Source organism: Tupaia chinensis, unplaced genomic scaffold (assembly GCF_000334495.1).
Source record: "Tupaia chinensis unplaced genomic scaffold, TupChi_1.0 Scaffold000362_1, whole genome shotgun sequence".
Taxonomy (NCBI): domain Eukaryota; kingdom Metazoa; phylum Chordata; class Mammalia; order Scandentia; family Tupaiidae; genus Tupaia; species Tupaia belangeri.
This window is the reverse complement of record NW_006159859.1, coordinates 4676445-4700093: the sequence shown is the minus strand read 5'-3', so window position 1 is coordinate 4700093 and position 23649 is coordinate 4676445. Positions and strand designations below refer to the sequence as shown.

The 23649-nt window shown below is 42.4% G+C and overlaps 2 protein-coding genes, 1 long non-coding RNA gene and 1 pseudogene across 5 annotated transcripts in view; 2 read left to right on the top strand and 2 right to left on the bottom strand.

Annotated features, from left to right (window-relative positions):
• Positions 1–4567, bottom strand: part of LOC102480999 (uncharacterized) — a 26416-nt gene extending 21849 nt beyond the window's left edge. The window contains exon 1 of the long non-coding RNA XR_003550151.1: positions 4499–4567. This is a non-coding gene — a long non-coding RNA (uncharacterized LOC102480999). The remainder of the gene's footprint in view (positions 1–4498) is intronic.
• Positions 4568–9355: 4788 nt separating this feature from the next.
• Positions 9356–14897, bottom strand: BBS12 (Bardet-Biedl syndrome 12). Its single transcript, XM_006153130.2, has 2 exons — positions 14697–14897; positions 9356–12009 (listed from the first exon to the last, which is right to left on the bottom strand). Exon 2 carries the CDS (start codon positions 11991–11993, stop codon positions 9867–9869), a length of 2127 nt encoding a protein of 708 aa, XP_006153192.1. The 5' UTR covers positions 11994–12009; positions 14697–14897; the 3' UTR covers positions 9356–9866.
• Positions 12181–13473, top strand: LOC102498235 (60S ribosomal protein L32 pseudogene; annotated as a pseudogene).
• Positions 14072–22197, top strand: LOC102482107 (centrin-4-like). Of its 3 annotated transcripts, XR_001370698.2 has the most exons (6): positions 14076–14621; positions 15882–16028; positions 16862–16990; positions 18309–18446; positions 21118–21275; positions 21675–22197. XR_001370698.2 is itself a non-coding variant. In XM_006153132.3 (5 exons), the coding sequence occupies exons 1-4, from the start codon at positions 14316–14318 to the stop codon at positions 18444–18446; spliced, it is 720 nt and encodes a 239-aa protein (XP_006153194.2). In that variant the 5' UTR covers positions 14078–14315; the 3' UTR covers positions 21675–21763. The 3 variants fall into 3 exon arrangements, 2 of the variants coding, with proteins under 2 accessions (XP_014445068.1, XP_006153194.2); XM_006153132.3 differs by lacking the exon at positions 21118–21275 and having other exon boundaries at positions 14078–14621; positions 21675–21763; XM_014589582.2 differs by lacking the exons at positions 16862–16990; positions 21118–21275 and having other exon boundaries at positions 14072–14621.
• The last annotated feature ends 1452 nt before the right edge of the window (positions 22198–23649 follow it).

Genomic DNA, 23649 nt, shown 5'->3' with positions numbered 1-23649 from the left:
TAAAACAATATATAATTAAATATATATAATATATAATTACTATATGTATTATATTTAGGGGCTAAGGTAAGCCAGGTATTTCAACAGATGCATTATGTTAATGATGTCATTTAACTTTCCCCACTTATGCGATGCAGGTGGCAATAAAAATACAAACTCCTATCAGTTAATGTTGGCAAACTGATGACTACATAAGGGGGTTCATTTGTAAATCGACTTTTAAATGAAAAAAATCTTTGGCTAGTGTTCTCTATTCTATCTTTAACTACAGTGGCTCAGAATGTGATTAGCATAACGCTCTGCGTTTGGAAAGTGCACTTGTCTGGTCACTTTGCCTGGAGAAACAAGACTTAGTACCTCCACTTCCTCTTACAAATACTTTCTGAGCCTGAGACAATTTCTTAATTTCCTTGTGACCTGTTAGTGTTACAGTGATTTCATTGTAGTGATTGGAACTGACAGTGTTTAGTCTGCTGTTATTCTTACTTACCTGAATGAAAAGCAAAGTCGTATTTTATTTGGGCTTCAATGAACCTTTTCACTTCAAGGCACTTGGTCTAGCCCATTTTTCCTCTTTTGGCATTGTAAGAGATTGGAAAACATGTACTCTTTTGTATCTCATCCTCTCAAGAGACAGTTAGCCCCTCTACTTTGAATCTGACCTGTCCTTGTCACGTGCTTTGACAAAAAGAGTGTGTTAGAAGTGTAGCTGTGGACTTCTAAACAAGACCTTGAAAGGCCTTTGATCTCAGGAATGGGCCTGAGATGGACACACCAGGTAAGTCAGTCCACCTTCCTGATGAGTGGTTACATGGAAGAGATGCAATGTGTTCCAGCTGGTAGCCATCCGACTGCCAGCTAAGTGCCTGAGGTCATGCTGGCCCTCCCAGCCGTATGCCAAGGCCAAATAGCAGAGGAGTCAGCCAACTCGGAGTCCTGAGAAATAAAAGAATTGTTGTTCTAAACCACTAAGTTTTGGGGTGATTTATTACATAGCAATCGATCACTCATACTTGTTCTGATTCCTGGTAGCATAGTGGGAAACATTAGATAATTGGGGAAAGGGCAGCAAATTAACGAGAACAGGCAGGGAGTTCTGTGAAGATGGCTTACACAGCTCTGTTTCACAACAGGAGGGGGGTGAAGGAAACATTGTGGAGGAAAAGACTAAGAGAGACTGCAGATCAGGAAGGTGGCTGGGAGCTGGAGGAAAAGCTCGGCCGTGGTGCCCTGAAAACCCTGTACCTCAGAAAGAGTCACAAAAGCCACGTGAGAGCGACTGGACTTGCAGTCTGCCCTGATCTTGGTGGACCCTGCTTGGTAGGTCCTGGAGCACAGCAGTATGGGAAACTCATGCAGAGGTGTTACAGGGACACTTCTCACTCACTTCCCTGTGTACCAGAGAGATGGACATGAGAGTTTCTCTAGTTAGGAGAGCAATAATAGATAGTAAATAAGAAAAAAAAATGCACGGTAAGTGCAAAATTCAGAATAAGGTGGTAAGTATAAACTATATTGTTACTTGGGAGCCAGCAAGTGATCTGGTGGTTAAGGCACTGGATTCTCATATGGTCGAACTGTGGTTTGAGAACCGGCCCCAGTGACTTGAAAATTATGCCAGGTGCGTGTGCATGAAAGACCAAAATCCTAAGAGGAGAGTGGAGGAGAAGGGACTGCAGTGTGCTATGCCCCCTGGGAGGGATGATTTCTCACTTTGTTTCTCTCTCTCCTTCCAGCAAGTTTATGAACCCTACAGAAAAACTAAACAAGAAAAAAGAAGTCTAGGTCTCCTCCTACTTTGCCAAAATAACACCTCTGTGCCTCGGTTAACTTCTCAATAAAATGTGAACAATAAAGATGGTGCTTATTATTTGGCAGCTGTTGTTATCAGCCAATGCCTATTTTAAAAAGGAAATAGAACATAATAATGTGGAGGAATGTATCTTTTCTTGGAATAGTTAGGTTTAGAAAATTCAGTAAAGAGTGAAAGAAAATAATACATGAAAAATCAACCACAAAGAAAAATGCTTTGCTCTGAGAAGCTCTTAACAGTTGTGTTACTATAATAATGTATCAACTGGTGCCTAAGTAATTATCTTGAACAGCTGGTGCTTAGGACTTGGACGGTGTAGTGGGCCTGGTGGGATCCAGCCACCTCAACCACCACACCACCAGCTAGCCCTCAACTGGCCCAATTCTAAAGATGTAATCCTGGAGCCAAAGGAGTCAACACTGAGCAGGGCTGAACATACGGCTTTCGTCTACAGCCATGATTGCGAAAGGAAGTGGACATTTTCCAGAACCTACTGTACCGCAGTCAGATCTAGAAACTGAGAGTCTTAGACATACGAGCAGAGTGAAAGAAACATGACAAGGGATAATAAAGTCATGAAAGCCAGGGGCACATCAAGAAAGCAGTGACCGGGCACTAAATCACAGAGTTGGAAAACAGTAAGTAAAGGAAGAAGGAAAGCGAGTCTAGGACTGTCAGCATATTGACAACAATTAGGAACAGATACTTGTAACAATGGTAAGAGGGGAAAAAGTAAAACAAAAACAAACATTAAATTGAGCCTAGGGAAATTCAGCTGAATGGAGAGTGTACTAGAGTAAAATAAAGTTTGCTGTAACTAAAAATAAATGAATTATCTTAAGTCTCTCTGGCAAGGATCCTGGTATAGGAATTCAAGAATCTGAGATTTTATTTTGTTGTGTTTTATTTTTGATTTCCAAAATGAAAATTACTTATAAAGGTTTATTTAAGTCTTAAATATTATCTGGTAAATTATCCTAAGACATTGTCTCAAAGCAGAACTAATTTTTATTTTAAATTTTTTATTATTTTTTCCTATAAGATATGTGTGCTCTCTGGAATGAGAGAGAGACAGAGAGAGAGAGAGAGAGAATGAATCACCCACAGGAGGGATAGGCACGCCTCAATCTCTTCCATTCTCTTGGATTTTTGGACACACAGGCACCCAGTTTTTCAAGCTGCTAGGTTTGAGATTCAGACCACACAGTTGGCCAGGTGGGCTTCCGTCACCTTAACCTCCATGCCACCTACTGGCTCCATGTAGGACTGGTTTTTACAACAAAGTTATTTATTTTTTTTTGGAGAGGTTTTCGCTATAGGGTGTGTGCGCTCGCCAGACAGACAGACAGAGACATAGAGACGGGAAGTGAGAAATCACCCTCCAGAGGGGATGGTCACGCCACAATCCCTTCTCCTCCATTCTCCTCTCGGGATCTTGGGTACGCATGCACACGTGCCCGGCGTGAGTTTTGAGCCACCGGGTCCGGGACGCGAACCGCGGTCGACCACGTGGGAGTCCAGCGACATAGCCATTACTAACTGCTGGTTCCCAACAAAGTTATTTTTCAGAGAGCTCTGAGCAGAGAAATTCTATTGCCTTCTTTGGCAAATTATTCAAATACTGAATGACCTCTACTATCATCTTCATATCCATGGACTAGCTTTTCTTTTATGTTTTAAGTATCTTGATCAATCTTTACTGCATTCTCACATGGAAAAGACTGACTTTTTTTAACCCACTTTGACAATTCAGTCTTCCCAAAACACAAATCATAAATGTTTTGAACTTTACAAAAATGTACATATAGTGTGTTCTTGTTTTTAAATGGCATTTCTTAAAAACTACATGGAGCTAAAAAATAAACAATCACAAAGGGAGCCCGCCCCTGTAGCCACCACCCAGGATAAGGAACAAGAACACTGCCTACCCTCCTTGTTCTCTTTGCCATCTTATTTCCTGCCTTCTCCCCAAAGATAGCCTGACTAGTCACTAACCTGGCTTTCCTTTTTAATTTCTTATATGAGACAGAGGTGGAGGGACCTTTGACAGGATCCCACTTGCCACAACTCCCCCTGCCTTCCAGCCATCCAGGATCACAGGTGTGCATGGGCACGCCTGGTGTGCTCAGAATGGCCCAGGATCTGACCAAACCCAGCCCTCCCATAGGGCACTGGTATTGCCCAACTGCACCCTACTGCCTCTGCCCCTGGCTGGCCCGCTAACCTGCCTCTAATGGTTGGTTTAGATCTGCCTTCAGGCCCAGCCTGCGCACATGTTTGGGAAGGTCCCTGGAAGCGAACCTGGAACCTTCCCATGTGAATCGGCTTGGCCCAGCACCACCTTTACTGCTGCACCGCTCTCTGGCCCCTTATAGTCTCCTTTTCACATTGCAGTTTACCGATACGGTTGTAGTGACAATAGGTGTAAATTCATTTATTTCCATATATTTGACAAAGTTACTGTTTTTAAAATTTGCCAGTGAGGGTGTGTGCTCACCAGAGACAGAGAGGGAAGGTGAAAAAGCACTCCCACAGGGCATGGTTATGTCACAATCCCTTCTCCACTTCTCCCTCCCTTCAGGATTTTGGGCATGCATGCACACACACTTGGTGTGTTTTTCAAGCAGCTGGGTGCAGGACTCAAACTGCACTGAAGGCCATGTGGGATTCAGCCACCTTACTCACCATGCTCCTGGCTGGCCTGAGAACTATTTAATTCTCCATTGTATTTCTTCTGATTTGTAATAAAATAAGTTATTATAATGGTTTGACTCTGTAACTGGTCAATTTTTGAAACCCTCACTATAAACATGGTGTAACAAATTTTTGGAAATAAATTTTATTACTTAAAAACATTAACTATGGTAAAATATATGTAACATAAAATTTATCATCTTAATCACTTTTAGTGGTATTAAGTATATTCACATCGTTGCACCAGTAATATATTTTAAAAATAAAATCAAGTCTGGTCTTAATATAATCTTAAGCAGTAATTCTTTGACATTTTTGCCCCTTTTCAGATGAGTTTCACTAGTCAAAATCTTTCAGGAATATAAACTGGCAACAAGCATTGCAAAATTTGGAGTTGGATACTACAATAGGAATGACCTCGTTTGACTTTGCAATTTAAGGGCGAGTTAACAAGCCAAGGGAACTTAAATCACTTGCCCAAGTTCCCATTAGTTCACAGCACAGCTGGGACTCTGACCCTAGTCTATGCTCAAAACATACAAAAAATTTAAAAGCGAACGGCCCACAGAGTTCCCTTTAAGCCCTTACTTACAACTTTATGCTAACCTGCACCAAAGTAATCTTCTCTCTCATTTTTGTGCACTTAAAATTTGCATGTCAAAAATGTGAAAGTACGTAAGAGTGGAAGTTTGCCACCTATGGGTCACAGGAAAGAAGACATCTTTAGGTTCCTCAGCAAAGCTTTGATGAAAAGAAGCAAATGTGTGTTTAAAAACACTTCTTGGGAAGATTGGCCTTCAATATAATATAACACGTTTATCAAAGGGGAGACCTTGCAACAAGTTTCAATTATTCTTTTTCAATAGGGTATGCTGCCATGGTGGCAGGAAAAATGATAAAATGCTGAACAGTTATGAATCCATGAGAAAGGCAAGAGCACGTTTCTTAGCACAACTGGGAACTTGAACTCTGTTTCTGCTGGTATTTCCTCCTTGTTGCTAAGAAATATCTAGAAATCCTATACTGATGTAGGGACAACAGGATAACCATTTAGGAAAAGTTAATTTAGAGCCTTAGCCCATACTGTCTGCTAAAATAAATCCCAGATGGGTTAAATATTTAAATGTGAGAGATAAGTAAGACCAGAAAAGTACTAAGAGCATGTGATTGGATCAGAATACTTCTTAAAGTTGAGAAGACTTTCCTAAACATAACACAAAGGAGGAAACTTTTTTCTGAGAGTTTTTTTTTTTTTTTTGCTACAGGGTGCCTGTGCTCGCCAGAAAGACAGAGACAGAGAGATAGAAAGCGAGAAATCACCCCCCGGGGGGGATGGCCACACCGCAATCCCTTCTCCTCTGTTCTCCTCTCGGGATCTTGGACATGCATGCACACGGGCCCAGCATGAGTTTAAGCCACGGGGTCCAGGACTCGAACCGCGGTTGGCTACATGCAAGTCCAGTGACATAGGAGGAAACTTTTTTTTTAAATAAAGAAAAATCACCATTCTTTTCTTCCTAATAACCAAAAACAGTTTAATTAAAATAAAATTGCGTTTTCACTCAAATTTGTCAAACCAATTTTTTTTTTTTTTTTTTTTTTTTTTTTTTTTTTTTTTTTTGCTATAGGGCAAGCGTGCTTACTGGAGAGATAACAGAGAGAGACAGAGACAGAAAGCGAGAAATCACCCACCAGGGCTATGGCCACATTGCAAGCAATCCCTTCTCCTCCATTCTCTTCTCAAGATTTTGGGCATGCACATACACGTGCCTGGTATGAGTTTTAAGCTGCTGAGTCCAGGACTCGAACTATAGTTGACTGGGTGGAGTCCAGTAATGTAACCATTACATCATCTGCTGGTCCTGCAACCCAGTTTCCATCTCTAAGAATTTATCAGAGGAAAGAATCATGAATAAAAAAGTTGCAAGTACATTTATGATACCCTTAATAGCTTCCAAACTGGAATTGACCTAAATGTGTAACAGAATATGGTTGAAATAAATTACTATATATTTCTCTGCTGGGAAAGTATGTGATGCCATTGAAACTATTTTACTGAACTCTATTTAAAGGTATTAAGGAACTTTCTTAACATACTGATGGAAGTAGATCATATGGCAGTGTGTTCAGTATGATTCCACTTTCAGGAGGTAAAAACGCATCTACATCCATGCATATAGAAGCAGCCAGGGAAGTCACACCCCAATTATTTAAAAATTGATAGTAGAAAGTGTCCACATGCATAGAGAGAAGCACTCTGTCATTGACAGAGCCAGGTCACGGCATAATCCTTCTTCCAGCCTGTCAGGACTTCGGGTGTGTGCACATTTCAGGTAAAACAGAAATGAGATTGGAACCTCAGGTAGCCATGTGGCTTCCAGCGCTGCAGTCCAGTATGCTATGGACTGTCCATGAGGCTGGGCCCATACCACAAATATGAATAATAGTTGCCTTGCTGTGAGAGATCAATGAATGCCATTATCACGGGAGTGGATTAGTTATCGCAGGAGTCTGGTCTTTTTTTCTGTCTTATACACTCACTAGACCTTCCTTTTGCCTTCTTCTGTGGGATGACACAGCATAAAGGCCCTTGACAGGTGCTGATGTTTTGCTTTTGAACTTCCTAGTTTCTAGAACCATGAGCCAAATAAATTTGTTTATTTATAAATTACCCAGTTGGGACCAGCAGATGGCGTAATGGTTATGTTGTTGGACTCCCACATAGTCTACTGCAGTTTGGGTCCTGTACCTGGTGACTTAAAACTTACGCTGGGGTTGGGAACAGCAGTAGCCATAATGGCTATGTCAATGGACTTCCGTGTAGTTGACGGCAGTTCGAGTCCCAGACCCAGTGGCTTAAACTCACGCTGGGCGGGTGTGCATATGTGCCCAAGATCCCGCGAGGAGAATGGAGGAGAAGGGATTGCAGCATGGCTATTCTCCCTGGCAGGTGATTTCTGTCTTTCTGTCTCTCTGTCTCTGTCTGTCCTGTCTTTCTGGCAACCACATGCACCCTATAGCAAAAAACAAAAAAAAAAACAAAAAAAAAACAAAAAAACAAAACTTGTGTACATGTGTGCCTAGGATCCCAAGAGGAGAATGAAGGTGGCTATCCCCCCCCCTCCCCCACGGGGTGATTTCTCGCTTTCTGTCTCTCTGCCTTTTTCTCTTTCTCTGGTAAGCGCACATGCACTATAGCAACAATCTTTCTCAAATAAATAAATAAAATATCCAGTCTATATATTCTGTCACAGAAGCAGAACATGAACTAAGACGCACAACCAATCAAGATCAAAAGTAAATGCAAACCATCATTTACTGGCATGGTGACATTCTACCCCTCCACCCTGATCTCAGTTGCCTTAAGTAAAAAGTCAAGTATCATGGGAGACTTTGAGGAAGAAAATGACTCAAACTTTCATTGATATTCAATATTGGAGTCCAAGACATCATTCAACCCAGTCCCATGGAGGAAAGGGATACTGGGCCCAAACACTGTAAAAGATACCAGGACTCTGGGCACTGAGGAGCTGCAGTGGTGTGTGAGTTACATACATAAATGTTCAGACTCCTCATCTGGAGCATTGCCATGCATATAGAAGATGGACGAACTCTGCCATCTGCTGGGCATCTGCTGATGCCATCAATGCAGAAAGACAGGGATCAGCACAACCCTGATTTGATCTGACTGATCTCAGAACGATACCATGAATGGCAATTAAGGCTGTGACTGCAACTGCAATCAGCCATACTATAATACCTGGTGGCTTAGTCAAAAATCTCTATGAAGGTGATTGAAATCAGGTTTGACAACAATTCTGAACTGGAATAACCTGGATTATGCCCTTGTATATGGAGAAAATAGGCCATGGAACACGTCTCCATAGAGGGCATGGGTTTGACCCATTTATTGTTCCCATAATTATTAGCGATGACTCAGAGATCAGCGCATCAGTCAAAGCTCTTTACCCAGGTCATGATGTTTAACAGGTTAGCCTTTGACTGTATTCTGGATGCTTAATTTAAGAAAAGACCTGCTGTTCCACTCTAGGAACTCATATTGACTGGAAGACCTTGAGAGACAAGACTGAGGTCAATACTGCAAACTGGCTTCATCCCGTTGCTCCTTGTCTGTTGTAGGAGTCTTAATTAATTGCTACGTGAAACAATCAAATAGATTTGGTACTGAAAAAACCTAATTGTCAGATAATCAGAGTATCCAATGCTGTGGTATACTCACGTGAAAATTCAGGTTTGGCAAGCCATTGGTGGATTGTTAGAAGGGGCTACCCACTATGGGCTCTGGCATCCCTGCCGGCTTACTGGGTACACTGAGGATCCAAGAACTTGATCTCTCTCCAGTCCATGTACCAGGCTTGTGTTTACACTAAGCAACCGTCAAGTGTGAGGTAACAACTTGCGCAAAGAACACAATTAGTTTTTGCTTATTATAGAAGCAGTAAAGGGTTGGCTCAGTGACACAGTGGTAATGTCCTTCTCAAATGAAACTAGATCCACATGGAAGGGTGGGGATTCAGCTCCTCCCATCTGCCTGAACGTGTCTGGCATACATCCATGATCCTGGCTAGCTGGGAAAGGACTCAAGGTGTGAGACCCTGTTGAGGGTACCTGTCTCTGTTTCTCACTCTCATGAAAGGATCACATATGCTTAAAAAAAATCAGCGACTATCCCAAGCTCAGCGTTCCTCTATTTCAACACAACCCACCATGCACAAGCTTCCAACATTGGCCCTTTGTGCTATTCTTGTGGGACTTAGAAAAAGGGGGAACTGATGAAAACATGAAGTTCTAGTTACAGCTTTTGCTGTGAATAGTAAAGTCCTCTGTCTTTGACCCAGATGTGTTGTGTATGTTGTGTATTCTGTAACAGTCCATGAAACAATAACAGGTTAAAAATTGTTAGCTTGTAAGTAGAGTAAAATCTCAGTTATCGGAAGATATCACCTATTTTTTTTTTTTTAACATCCCTAATTTGAAACTTGAAATATTTCATGTTTTAGCACCAACATGACACAAGTGACTGCATGACAGGTCACAGAAAGAATACTGCAATCTGAAAATATTGTATGAAATTATCTTCAGGCTAAGTACACACTGTATAGGAAATACAAATAAATTTTGTGTTTAGGCTTTGGTCCCACCCCCAACTCATCTCATATGCGAATATTACAAAATGTGAAAAAATCCAAAACCCAAAACATTTCTGGTCCCAGCTAGTTTCAATAAGGGATACTAAACCTATAGCTGGTATTAAGGCATTATAATTTAGCTACTAGTAAATTTATTATTATCATGATACATTATAAAAGAGTAATTTCCAAAGACTTAGCTAGTAACACTACAAAAATAAATAGCCCTCTAGTTCCTGTGGGCTTTTCTGTGTGTGCCCAAGTCCAGTAATAACTTCACTGTCTGTCTGAAGCACCAGCAGCACCAGATCCAGTGCTCGGCGCCACGCTTCAATCTTTGGTGTAACAATGTCATAAACTCTTGGGATCTTCTCCGGTTTACCTGAAATGCCTGAATTAACAATTCCACTATTTAATTTACTATATTCATTCAAGATGTAAGATGAAGGAGAGCCAGAGTCCATGGCATTTTGTAGATGAGTTTGAATACATGTGCTGGCTTCAAATTCTGATGAGGAAATAGCAGTGTTACACATGAGAGCCGAGAGGTATTTGTGCCATCCGTTTGCCAGGAACTTGAGCACAGTAGGTCTGTAGATTGCCAGAGATGAGGCCAGCCAAGAGGAAGTATTATGAAGCCATCCTGAGCAGGCATGGTTTCCTTTCTTTGGAGATTGCTCTGCGAGAACGTGAAGATGGCTAAGACAAAAAAATTCAACCGCACCTCCTCCAAGGAAGACTCTTTTCTCTTTTAGGGCATGAAACAAACGGTAGGCACAAGTCCAGAACCTGTCTTCCTTGGTTTGCATCTGCGCAGTGACTGGGCTAGTGAGCACTGCGGTAACCAAACGAATTCCTTCTGCTTTTAACAAGATCGCCATTCTGTTGTTCCCATCTACAATATCCAAGGAACTGCTTCTCCAGAAGGTCACAAAGACCCCTCTGCCCACACAGCCTTCATTCACTTGTGTCATGTAGGCCACCTGCACTGCTCCTGCAGCCTCTGCAAACGCCTGCATCGCACTGTCTGTCACTGAGCCGATCACCAACCGCTTACTCTGTCTGCATTTTTCAACTAAGTATTCAGATACGTTTCCCTGTACCAGGACAAGGTTCACATCAAACTGGCTTAATACTTGTAATACGTGATTCGCCCACAGTTCTTCTGAAGTGTCTTCCTGAAGCTTCACGCTATCTAATACTGTTCTAACATTTGTAGACTTATTAAATCCGAGGTGGCGATAATTCTCTGTGAGGTCACCTTCAATGAGAACTACCCGGACAGGCTGATTCTGCAATTCCCTGACCAGAGTACTACTAGACATTGATATGAGAGTGATATAACCTGGACAAACACAAGAAAACGTTTCTGGTAAACCTGGTAGACAACATGTGTAGATTCTTGAAATGTCAAATGTAAAAGGCACCGTGCGGCTGCCTGGCTGCACACGTGCGCTCTGCCACTGTAGCCGTGCTGCTGCTTCTACTAAGTTCATGCTGCTGTGGTCGCCATGACTCAAGCCCACTGCCAACTCCAGCAGACTGTTACATCCAGAAGTTTTGGGTGTAGCTGCTCCGTGATGTTCTAGAACACCATCTGGTTTGTTTATCTGATTATTACCCCTCCTGTTAAAATGCCTACTGTGGATCAATACTGACCTTCTGTGGCAGGTATCTGCAAGGACACTGGTTTTCAGAGTTTGTGATGTATTTTGGTCTGCTTCAACCTTAACCTGAGGTTTGAAGAATTTAGGTGACTTAACAGCGCTCGCAGAAAGACTGAAAACGGTCCGTGGTTGAGAGCGAACATCTCTCAGATCACAGTCTTCCTGTATCCAATGAGTATTTGAAGGGCCTTGGAGAAATGGACATAAACCAACACTAAATGGTTCAAGTTCAGAAAATGTTTTTGTGTTGTCCATATCGTCAAATATATTGGAGACAGGTACCTGAAGGGAAACCACCTCTTCACTGCAAGAGCTCAAGCCTTCCGACATTACTGACGCTATCACAGGAATGGGAACACCCAGATGAAGACATTCTTCGACAGCACTGCTCCACGCGCCAACAAGAAACAAGAGAGTACTGGTTCCGGTTCTGTATGTGTTGTGTTGTGCTTGAACTGTTTCATGGAGAAGCTGTCCCACTGCGCTGGTTAAATCCAAACTTTCAAGAAGTCTTACTGTTGAACTGATTAAAATGCTTTCGTGACTCTCTTCATCTATAATAAATTTGGATAATTTGACTGGGCCTAGGAAAGTTCTTCCTGTTTCTGCAAATGATGAAAGCTGCTGAAGTCCTGCGTGCCTTCTTTTGTTTATGACCCTGCAAGCCATGACTGTAGACCATTATCTGCAAATGAAGTACAAACTTGGAACTTTATTTAGTCCAATGTATGGTTATGAATACAAACAAAAAGAAAAATAAGATTTGGTCCCGTCTTTGAGATATACATAATTCTATAAATACAGTAAGTGCAATGAAACAGGGTTATAACAATGTTAATGATAAAAGCACGGGGACATGGAGGAGGTACACCCTACCCAACAAGGGAAATGGAACAAGCAGACAGCAGGCAATGTTTCCAGAGAAGACAATCCCTGTAACAAGTCTTGAACAACAACTAAAAAGAATTAGTGAGGAGAAAGAGGTGATAGCAAGTACAATATCTGTGTATTAGGAGTAATACGAGTAGTTTTGTTTTAGGGGAATATTCAGAACATAGTGGGGAACAGTAGGAGATGAAGCTCTGGAGGGAAAGGAGTTAGATCATGAAGGACATTATGTGTCATGCCAAAAAGCTTAAATTTAATCTTGCAATGGGAACCACTAATCACTAAGTGTTTTAAGTAAGGAAAATTGTGGAACAATTTGAGGTAGTGTTTGAAATCATTTCAGACTTTCCATGACTTACCAATGGGATTACATACTGATAAATCCATGGAAGCCTGATTTAAAAGTATATTCAATGCACCTAGCCTGCTGATCATCATCACTTACCTAGCCTACCTTAAATGTACTCAGAACACTTATATTAGCCTACAGCTGCACAAAATCACCTAACAAAGCCCATTTTATAGTCAGGTGTTGAATGTCTCATGCAATTTATCATTTTAGTACAGTAGCACTGAAAGTGAAAAACAGAATGATTAGACGGGGATTTGAAGTATGGTGACTCCAAGCGCACGTTGCTTTTACACCATCATAAAGCTAAAAACCTGTAAGCTAAACCTTCATCATTTGGGGACCATCTATCTCTGAATGCAGAAGTCTGGGTTGAACTTGGCTCTCCTGCATACGAGTTGTGTAATCTTTAGCAAGTCATTTAACTACTCTGCCTTTCAGAGTTACTAGGAGGAGTAGACCTCAGGGCTGCCTTGTGGAGGTGGCAGCCATCTCCTAGCTGGCTTCGTGGCTGCCCTCTGACCCCTCGTGAAACCCGAGATCATCAAAAAGAGGAACAAGAAGTTCATCCGGCACCAGTCAGACCTTTATGACAAAATTAAGCGCAGCTGGTGGAAACCCAGAGGTATCGACAACAGGGTGCAGAGGAGATTCAAGGGCCAGATCTTGATGCCCAACATCGGTTACAGGAGCAACAAGAAGACAAAGCACATGCTGCCCAGTGGCTTCCGGAAGTTCCTGGTCCATAACGTCAATGAGCTGGAAGTGCTGCTGATGCGTACTAAGCCTTACTGTACTGAGATCGCTCACGTTTCCTCCAAGAACTGCAATGCCACGGTGGAAAGAGCAGCCCAGCTGGCCATCAGAGTCGCTAATCCCAGTGCCAAGCTGCGCAGTGAAGAAAATGAGTAGACCGTTTCTGTGCATGTTTTATTTGTTTCTAAATAAAACCACAAGCCCCCCCACCCCCCCAAAAAGAATTTACATCCAAAATGTAATATCCTATTACAAGAAAAGGCTTTTGCAGTTCAATAATAGGGAGAGCTTTTTGTTATGTGTGTGTGTGCTCATCAGAGACAAAGAGAGGCAGAAAGCAAGAAATCACCCCCCAAGCCCCCACCGGGTGTTGGGGTGTGGGGGTGGAAAGGGGTATGGCCATGCCAGAATCCCTTCTCCTCTCAGGATTTTGGACACACACACATGCACCCACTGTGAGTCTTAAGCTGCCAAGTCCGGAACTTAAACCACAGTTGACTACATGGGAGTCCAGCAATATAAACATTATGCCAAGTGCTGGTCCTAATAAAAATAACTTATTTTTAAAAATATCTTTATTTCTTTAATTCCATTTGTTATTATTATTTTTTAATTTGACAAGAAAGAGACAGAAAAAGAGAAAGTGAGAAAGCCACCAGGTCCACGGTCAGCCATGTGGGAATCCAACACAGTTAACCACCACGCCACCTGCTGGCCCCAATAAAAAGAACTTTTAAACAGGGTACTCCATAACTGAAATGCTATCTATCGGGTTGTTGGAAAAATCATGTCGTATTTTTCTAAGTCTAATGCCCAAGTCTTGGCATTACTGAGTTACCTGGATTGTCAGGCTGTGTAGCACTCAAGCATTCGACGTATACTTGTTGTGGCTGGACAAATGGCCACAGCTCGAGGGTGTGGGTGTTGGATAATGGTTACGGGTGTGGCCCAAGTTCTACCCCACAAAGGAGCGCTGCATACAACGTACATTCTCGCCTATGCAGTGCAGCGTCGCGTGCATCCCAGACCCATCCTATCCTCACGCCCACTGCCCTCCACCCACTCTGCTGCCCGACCTTCCAAATGCAGAAATCCTGGCGTCTTTCACGCTAGATTCGCTGCCCGGACCAGGGAGGAAAGCAATGGCTAAAGGCCAGGCCCAGGCACTGTGGATGATGACGAACGTCCAGCGGCGGGAACACAGGACAGTCCCATCCGCTGCTACTACTCCCCGCCGGCTTCAGGACCATTCTGGACCCCAGGCCTACCTGGTCCTGGATTGTCATCTTTTCCCGCCAGCGGAGGTCAGAAAAGCAAACCAGGACGTCCCATGTCCGCGCCAAACCTTAACATACCAATGGGGGCACCTTGTTACTAACCTCGCTCCTCCGTCCAGTCTCAAGGAGGCCAGCCTCCCGCCGCCAGACGCGACCCAGGCGGGTTCAGGGACACACAAATGCCAAAGCGAACGCGCCCCCTTCCAAGTCTGCAGTTCGCGCATGTGCGAAGAGGCGGCGAGCTGCTGGGAAGGGCGGCTAGTCGCTAAGCAACCCAGAGCCGAGGAGCGTCCCGCTACAAAGTGGGCGGGGAAAGGTGGGAGCGTCACGCTATTGGTGAAGAATCAAGGGGGCTGTCCTCGAGGGCCCTCTTTTCTCCTCACTGGTTATTATGACGGTCAATCAACAGGGTTTCGTGGGCGGGGCCGAATTCGGTCGCGGAGAGCGACCTTAGCAACCGCCGGTGTCGCGAGGACTGTGGTGGGCGGGGCGGCGGGGGGGGGGGGGGGGGGCGGCCTGGGGGTCTCTGCGGTTTGGGGACATGGTGAGTGTGAAGTTGTAACCTGGGGCCGGCGCTGGAGCTCAGGTTTCTACTCGTACTCTGACATAACACCATTCACCGTTCTAGCATGCCTTCCTTTGCCCCTTCTCCCTCTCAAAAGGCACTAATTTTAAGGAAAAGTCGAAGTGATTAAAAATAACCAGGCTCGGGGCTGGGCAGGTGGTGTGGTGGTTAGGGGCGCTGAACTCCCACATGGCCAACCACGGACCTGGCAGCTTGCTTGCTTTCTCTCTCCCTCTCTCCCCCTCCCTCCCTCTCTGTTCAAATAAAAAAATAATAAATAAAGTTAAGTACATTAAAAATAATAATAATAATAGCCAGGCTTGGAGCCGGGGGTGGGGGGTTGGGGGGGTGGCGTAGTGGTTAAGGGCGTTGGACTCCCACATGGCTGGCTGCGGTTAGAGGAGTCCTGGACTTGGCGGCTTGTTTTCTCACTTTTTGTCTCTTTCGTCAAATTAAAATAAAGTTAAATAAAGTATTTATATTACACACACACACATACACACATATAAATAAAACAAGCTTTACACCAAGATATGAATAACCATAAGCACAAATGTTAGCAATGGGAAAAGGGGAAAAGTTGTCAAGGCTCATTATATAGTAAAAAATAGGATACCTGCATGAGTTTACTTACTAGATTTCAGTTTTCTTCAATAATTCTGAGTCTGGCAAGTTTTTCAGTCATATGGTTTCCCTTTCACCCACATGTGTATTTATTACAGGCATCCAACTGCCATACAAGTGCAGACCAGTGGAAGAGAAGAACAACAAAAATCGAATTGAATGAAACCCAAAAGCAAGAGATTAAAGAGGCCTTTGATTTATTCGACATCGATGGGTCTGGAACCATAGATGTGAAAGAATTGAAGGTTCTTCTCATTCTAAAATATTTAGAAAGCCATATCGTTTATGACATTCTTTAAACACTTTTCTTTAATAGTTTTCTGAGGGGCCAGCAGGTGGGATGGTGGTTAATGACACTGGACTCCCACATGGCCAACCGTGATTCGAGGACTGGACCTGGTGCTTGCTCACTCGCGTGCTCTCTCTCTCTTTCTCTTCTTTCCTTCTGTCCCTCTCTGGTCAAATTAAAAATAAAGTTAAGTAAAATAATTCTTTAAAAAAATAGTTTCTGAAAGCTCAATATAAAGTTTCGTCAGTGCACACATCTTCCTCACATTAACAATATATCTTATTAGGCATTTTAATTGAGCTTCTATAAACAAGTAGATCAAAGGCCAGGGTGTATCGGTGATGTACTCTAATGGCATAGCAGGGGGAAACCTTGGCCTGCTCACCTGCTTTTCTAGGTTTAGGGCCAGTCCATTGTAAAAAAAAAAAAAAAAGTGGGACCAGCAGATGGCATAATGGTTATGTTGCTGAACCCCTACATAGTCCAATAGTCCAACATGGTTCGAGTCCCAGATATGGTAGCTTAAAACTCCGTTAGGCGCGTGTGCATGCATGCCGAAGATCCCAAGAGGAGAATGGAGGAGAAGGGATTGCAGTGTGGCCATCCCCCCTGCAGGTGAATTCTCACTTTCTCTCTCTCTCTATCTCTCTGGTGAGCACATGCACCCTATAGCAAAAACGTTAAAAACAAAACAAAACCAAAACAAACAAACAACCGGAAAAGCTATTCATTAGTAAGCAAGTAAAAAGCTTGGAATGACAGCATGACTTAATTTATTTCCTATTTCAGATTGCAATGTGGGCCTTAGGATTTGAACCAAAGAAAGAAGAAATTAAAAGAATGATAGCCGAAATGGACAGCGAAGGAACTGGCACTATTAGTTTCGAAGACTTTTTTGCCATTATGAGTATAAAAATGGTATAGCTGTGATTTCATTTTTGATAGACATATGGACAATAGACTTGCATGCTTTTCAGAGAAAGCAAAGGATTCATAGAGGAAGAATTAAACTATTGGGTTGGCGGAAAAATCATGATGCATTTTTGCATAGAAAAACATAGAAAAAACGTCATGACTTCTCTGACAACCCAGTAAGTCTTTCAAGAAGGATGGGTAAGATAGGGACAGAAAGATTAAAGATGTTTTCTGGGTCAGCGGGTGGTGTGGAGGTTAAGGCACTGGATCTCACATGGCGCACTCTGTAGTTTGAGTCCTGGATGGGAAGTGGCTTGAAAAATCATGCCATGTGCATGTGTGCACACCCCAAATACCAAGGAGGATGGAGGAGAAGGAATTGCAGTGTGGCCATCCATCCTGCAGGGGGCAAGGTGTCTTCTCACTCTGCACTACCCCTTCCTCTGGCTAGCACAAGCACCCTATAACAAAAAAATTGTTTTTTTGCTGGGTGTTAGCAAAAAGACCACCTGGAGTGCAGAAGTTTTTGTCAGGACATGTGGCCAAACAGAGGGAATGGGGCTAGAATTTTGAAGCTTCGAATTCAGCAAACATATACTGAGTGGCAATTTTGCTCTTTCTAAGGAGTTTGAATGACACAACCTCCTTGTTCTCTCAGAGGGTACCTTCTTGGTACTGGGTCTGAATTACTAGGGTTCATGAGAGATATGTTTTCTTTATCACCCTGTGCCTTTTCTGCTTCAATAAATACCTTGAGGGAAGGGATGATGCTGGGATACCTTCTTTCTAAAAATGCATGTACTTTTTTAAAGAATTATTTTATTATTTTTTTAACTTGCTATAGTCATCAGAGAAAAAGAGAGAGAAAGCAAGACAGCAAGCTGCTAGGTCTGGGACTTGAACTGGGAATGGCCATGTGGGAGTCTGGTGCCCCAACTACCATGCCACCTGCCGGTCCCTGGTATAACTGTTTAGAGTCAGCGTAAATCATGCCAGGTGCATCTGCATGTGTGCTCAGATCCAGAGAGATTAGAGGAGAAGGGACTGCAGTGTGGCCATCCCCCCCAGGGGAGTGATTTCTTACTTTCTGTCTCTCCAGTGAGCACATGCGCCCTATAGCAAAAATCTCTCTCTCTCAATAAAGTCAGATTAATAAAGACAGAATTCAGCAACCTAATATTGGTGCTCTAGACCTCCGAGATCTAGTAATTCCAGATGAAATAAATGATCAACTAAATAAGCAAAAGTGTAGACTAAGAGAATAAGTAAATGAAATAGAATAGACAGAAAAAACGAAGGACTAATGACATTTCTTTTAAAGAGTGAAAAGGATGAAAATGAAGAACTATTGAAGGCTTTCAAATTATTCGATGATGATAATACTGGAGGCATAACACTGAACAATATCAAGAGGGTTGCTAAGGAACTAGGGGAAAATCTAACAGATGAGGAACTTTAGGTAAATTTTGCATATTTTAAGTTATATAATTTATATATATAAATTTTAATATTACACAATTTTTGTATGGTTGTTCACAGATTATGTTATACAGGCATACCTTGGAAATACCACTGCAGTAAAGCAAAAATCACAGTAAAGCAAGTCACAAATTTGGGGGTTTCCCAAGGCATATAAAAGTTAACTTTCTACTAGTATAGTTTATTAAGTATGTGATAGCGTTATGTCTGAAAAACAATGCACATACCTTAATCTAAAAACACTTTATTGTAGGACCAGCAGATGGCATAGCGGTTACATTGCTTGACTCCCACAAGGCCGACCGTGGTTTGAGTCCTAGACCTGGTGGCTTCAAACTCAGGCGCATGTGCATGCATGCCCAGGATCCCAGGAGGAGAATGGATGAGAAGGATTGCAGTGTGGCCATCCCCCTGAGGGGTGATTTCTTGCTTTCTGTCTCTCTCCATCTCTCCAGCGAGTGCACATGCCCTATAGCAAAAATCTCTCAAAACAAAACAAAAAAAAACTTGATTACTAAAACATGCTAATGATTGTCTGAGGTTTCCAAGAGTCAGAACTTTTTTGCTGGTATGAGGGTCTTGCCTTGATGCTGATGGCTGGGCTGCTGAATGGCGAGGGTGGCTGTTGCCAAAGGTGGAGATGGCTGTGGCAATTTCTTAAGTCAGCTGTTAAGTTTGCCATATCGATTGATTTTTTTTTTTTTTTGTCTTTCATGAAAGATTTCTCTATCACACCTGATATTGTCTGTTTGGTAGCATTTTATCCACAGTAGAAACTTCTTTTTTATCCACAGTAGAAACTTTTTTTTAATCCACAGTAGAAACTTTCTTTTAATCCACAGTAGAAACTTTTTTTTAAAAGTTTTTTGTCACAAGGTGTGTGCACTCTCCAGAGAGAGAGAGACAGAGACAGTGACGGGGAAAGTAAGAAATCACCCCCTAAGGGGGGTGGCCATGCTACAATTCCTTTTCCATTCTCTTCCTGGGATTTTGGTCATGCATGCTCATGTGCCAGGGGTGATTTTCAAGCCACCAGGTCCAGGACTCGAAACTTTGTTGACCATGTGGAAGTCCAGTGCCTTAACCACCACTCCACCTGCTGGTCCCATAACTTCTTTCAAAATCAGAGTCAGTCCTCTCAAACCCTGCCATTACTTTAGTACTCTGTTTATGCAGTATTCTAAATCCTTTGTCGTCATGTTCACCCAGAGCAGCTTCTGTGTTAAGAAACCACTTTCCTTCCCATGACTAAGAAATAAGTCTTCATCCTTTCACGTTTTATCATGAGAGTGCAGCAGTTCAGTCACGTGTTCAGACTTTACTTTGAATTCGAATTCTCTTGCTATTGCCACCACATCTGCAGTTCCTTCCTTCACTGACTCTTCCAAATTCCCATTGAGGCTGATATTTTGACCTCCTCTCACGAATCATGAATGTTCATAACAGCATCTAGAATGGTGTATTCATTCCAGAGGGTTTTCAGTCTACTTTGCCCAGATCCATCGGAGGAATCTCCATGGCTGGTTACCATTTCGTTGGTGTGCTCACTGGAGTAGCACTTTTAATTTCTTTCAAGAATTTTTCCTTTGCATTCAGAACCTGGCTACTCAATTCAAGAGGCCTAAATTTTGGCCTAACTCAGCTTTCGACACACCTTCTCCACTACTAAGCCTAGTCATTGATTTGTATTATTATTTTTTATTGCCAGAGGGCATGTACATTAATACATGCATGAGAAAGCACCCTCCCAACGGGATGTGATCTCACCACAATCCCTTTTCCTTCATTTTCCCATCCTGTCAGGGAAATATTTTTTAAACATGCAATATTTTTTAAACTGCTGGGCTAGGATTTGAACTGCAGTTGGCCTTGTGAGATCCAGCTCCCAATGCGACTCTTCCTTTCACATAAGCACTCAGAGGCCACTGTTATGTTATAAGGTTATTAATTGCCCTCATTTTCGAATACTGTGTCTCAGGGAATAGAGAGGCTCAAGGAGAGAGACAGACGGAAATGGCTGGCCAGTGGAACATTCAGAACACATGCAGCGTTTATTAATTAAATTTACTGTTTTAAGGGCCAGCAGGTGGCATGGTGGTTAGGGCGCTGGATTCCCACATGGCCAACCACAGTTTGAGTCCAGAACCAGCGGCTTGAAAAATCACAACAAACGTTAGGTTGTTGGGAAAGTCAAGATGCATTTTTGCATAGAAAAACACATTATGACTTTCCTAATGACCCAATAAATAGATAACTAAATGAATAAATGTTTAAAAAATTGGGGGGGGGGATACCAGCAGTTGGCATAATGGCTATGCTGCTGGACTCCCATGTAGTCAACCGCAGTTCGATTCCCAGACCCAGTGGCTTAAATTCACACGGGGCGTGTGTGTGTGTGTGTGTGTGCCCAAGATCCTGAGAGGAGAATGGAGGAGAAGCGATTGCAGCATGGCCATTTCCCCTGGGGGGTGATTTCTCACTTTCTGTCTCTCTGTCTCTCTCTGTCCATCTGGTGAGCGCACGTGCCCTATAGCAAAAACCTCTCCAAAAACCATGCATACATATTTTAAAATTTGCTGTTTCATATGGGCACAGTTCTTCATGGTGCCCCAAAGAATGACAATAGTAACATCAAAGATCATTGATCACAGGTCACCAAGAATCACCATACCATGACAGACACGAAGTGAGCACGCACTGTTAAAAAATGGTGCCAATGCACTTGCTGGATGCAGGGTTGCCACCAACCTTCCATTGGTAAAGCATGGCGTCTCTGCAAAATGTAAATCGGAAAGCACAGTAACATGAGGTATGCCTGTCATTTAGGATTATAATTATATTCTAACTTTAACTGTACTCACACATTTAAAATAAAATGTGTTTTTTTGAGTATGTGTTTGGATAGTCACTTTATTTTATTTTGCTATAGGGCAGGTGCTTTCACTAGAGAGAGAGACAAAGAGAGAATGTGAGAACTCACCTCCTCAAGGCAGATGGCCACACCACAATCCCTTCTCCATTTTCCTCTCAGAATTTTTGGGCACACACACACATCCTTTTGGAGTGTCCCTCAAGTCACTGGGTCCAGGGCTCGAACCACACTGTTGGCCATGTGGTATCCAGCTGCCTTAACCTTGGTGCCATCTACTGACCTGCATTACTTACTTTTAATAGCTTTCATGTATCACACTTACATTTTCTTTTACAGGAAATGCTTGATGAAGCTGATCGTGATGGGGATGGACAAATAAATGAGGAAGAATTTTTGAGAATGATGAAAAAGACTTCTCTTCATTAATATTGGTTTTTTTTTTTTTTGGAGGGAGTCCTTTTAGAAAATTAATGAATTTGTATTTATTATACAGCTCAATAATTTAACATCTGAATGTATTCTTTTTCACTTTTTAGTTGATATGCTTTTGATGTCTAATCCATGTGAGAAGATACATGTTTCTACATATGTTACATCTACAGCATCTAGAAACAAAGAAAACACGACTCCTGGGAGCCGTGACTCTTAAGAACAGTATTCATTCTAACTGCTGCTTTTAAAGCTCTAGGTTGAGTGGGCCCTGCATCCAGATGAATCTGGCAAAGAAACCATCACTTTCTCTTTTGTTCTCCTTTTGTGCAACTCTAAGACACTGATTAACATTTGCTTTTTAATCAGTTACTCAAATATGTAAGGTATTAAATAAAACTGTCTAGCAACTACATGCTTTGCCAATTTTCTTCTTCTAGCTATAAAAAAAACTTAAAGCAGCACCTTGTATCACCCGATCTTCCTGTGAGTTCAACCTATAGGTTAGGACTTTGGAGCTCTGTAATTGGACAAGTGGTAGAGGGTTTCGTGACTGTCACCTCAGTTAACATATCATGAGGTGGTAGTAGTAGCTCCAGCTTGCATATGAGGAAACCAAGGTTCAGCGAAGTTGTAAACATTGCTCGGGTGGGGCTGGATAGTGGTGTGGTAGTGGAAAATGAGAGCTTGCATGACAGCCACACGGGAAGGTCCTGGAATTGCATCTGGAGACCTCCCTGTGCATTCTGGACACACATGTCACAATCTAAGGCTGGTTATGGCTCAGAATGGATGGCAGCATTGGGGCCCTATTGGGATTGTTGTCTCTATGTCTCTCTGGCTCATAGAAAAAATAAATAAGCTTTCAAGAAAAAATCTCCATTTTCCTCTCAGAATTTTTGGGCACACACACACATCCTTTTGGAGTGTCCCTCAAGTCACTGGGTCCAGGGCTCGAACCACACTGTTGGCCATGTGGTATCCAGCTGCCTTAACCTTGGTGCCATCTACTGACCTGCATTACTTACTTTTAATAGCTTTCATGTATCACACTTACATTTTCTTTTACAGGAAATGCTTGATGAAGCTGATCGTGATGGGGATGGACAAATAAATGAGGAAGAATTTTTGAGAATGATGAAAAAGACTTCTCTTCATTAATATTGGTTTTTTTTTTTTTTGGAGGGAGTCCTTTTAGAAAATTAATGAATTTGTATTTATTATACAGCTCAATAATTTAACATCTGAATGTATTCTTTTTCACTTTTTAGTTGATATGCTTTTGATGTCTAATCCATGTGAGAAGATACATGTTTCTACATATGTTACATCTACAGCATCTAGAAACAAAGAAAACACGACTCCTGGGAGCCGTGACTCTTAAGAACAGTATTCATTCTAACTGCTGCTTTTAAAGCTCTAGGTTGAGTGGGCCCTGCATCCAGATGAATCTGGCAAAGAAACCATCACTTTCTCTTTTGTTCTCCTTTTGTGCAACTCTAAGACACTGATTAACATTTGCTTTTTAATCAGTTACTCAAATATGTAAGGTATTAAATAAAACTGTCTAGCAACTACATGCTTTGCCAATTTTCTTCTTCTAGCTATAAAAAAAACTTAAAGCAGCACCTTGTATCACCCGATCTTCCTGTGAGTTCAACCTATAGGTTAGGACTTTGGAGCTCTGTAATTGGACAAGTGGTAGAGGGTTTCGTGACTGTCACCTCAGTTAACATATCATGAGGTGGTAGTAGTAGCTCCAGCTTGCATATGAGGAAACCAAGGTTCAGCGAAGTTGTAAACATTGCTCGGGTGGGGCTGGATAGTGGTGTGGTAGTGGAAAATGAGAGCTTGCATGACAGCCACACGGGAAGGTCCTGGA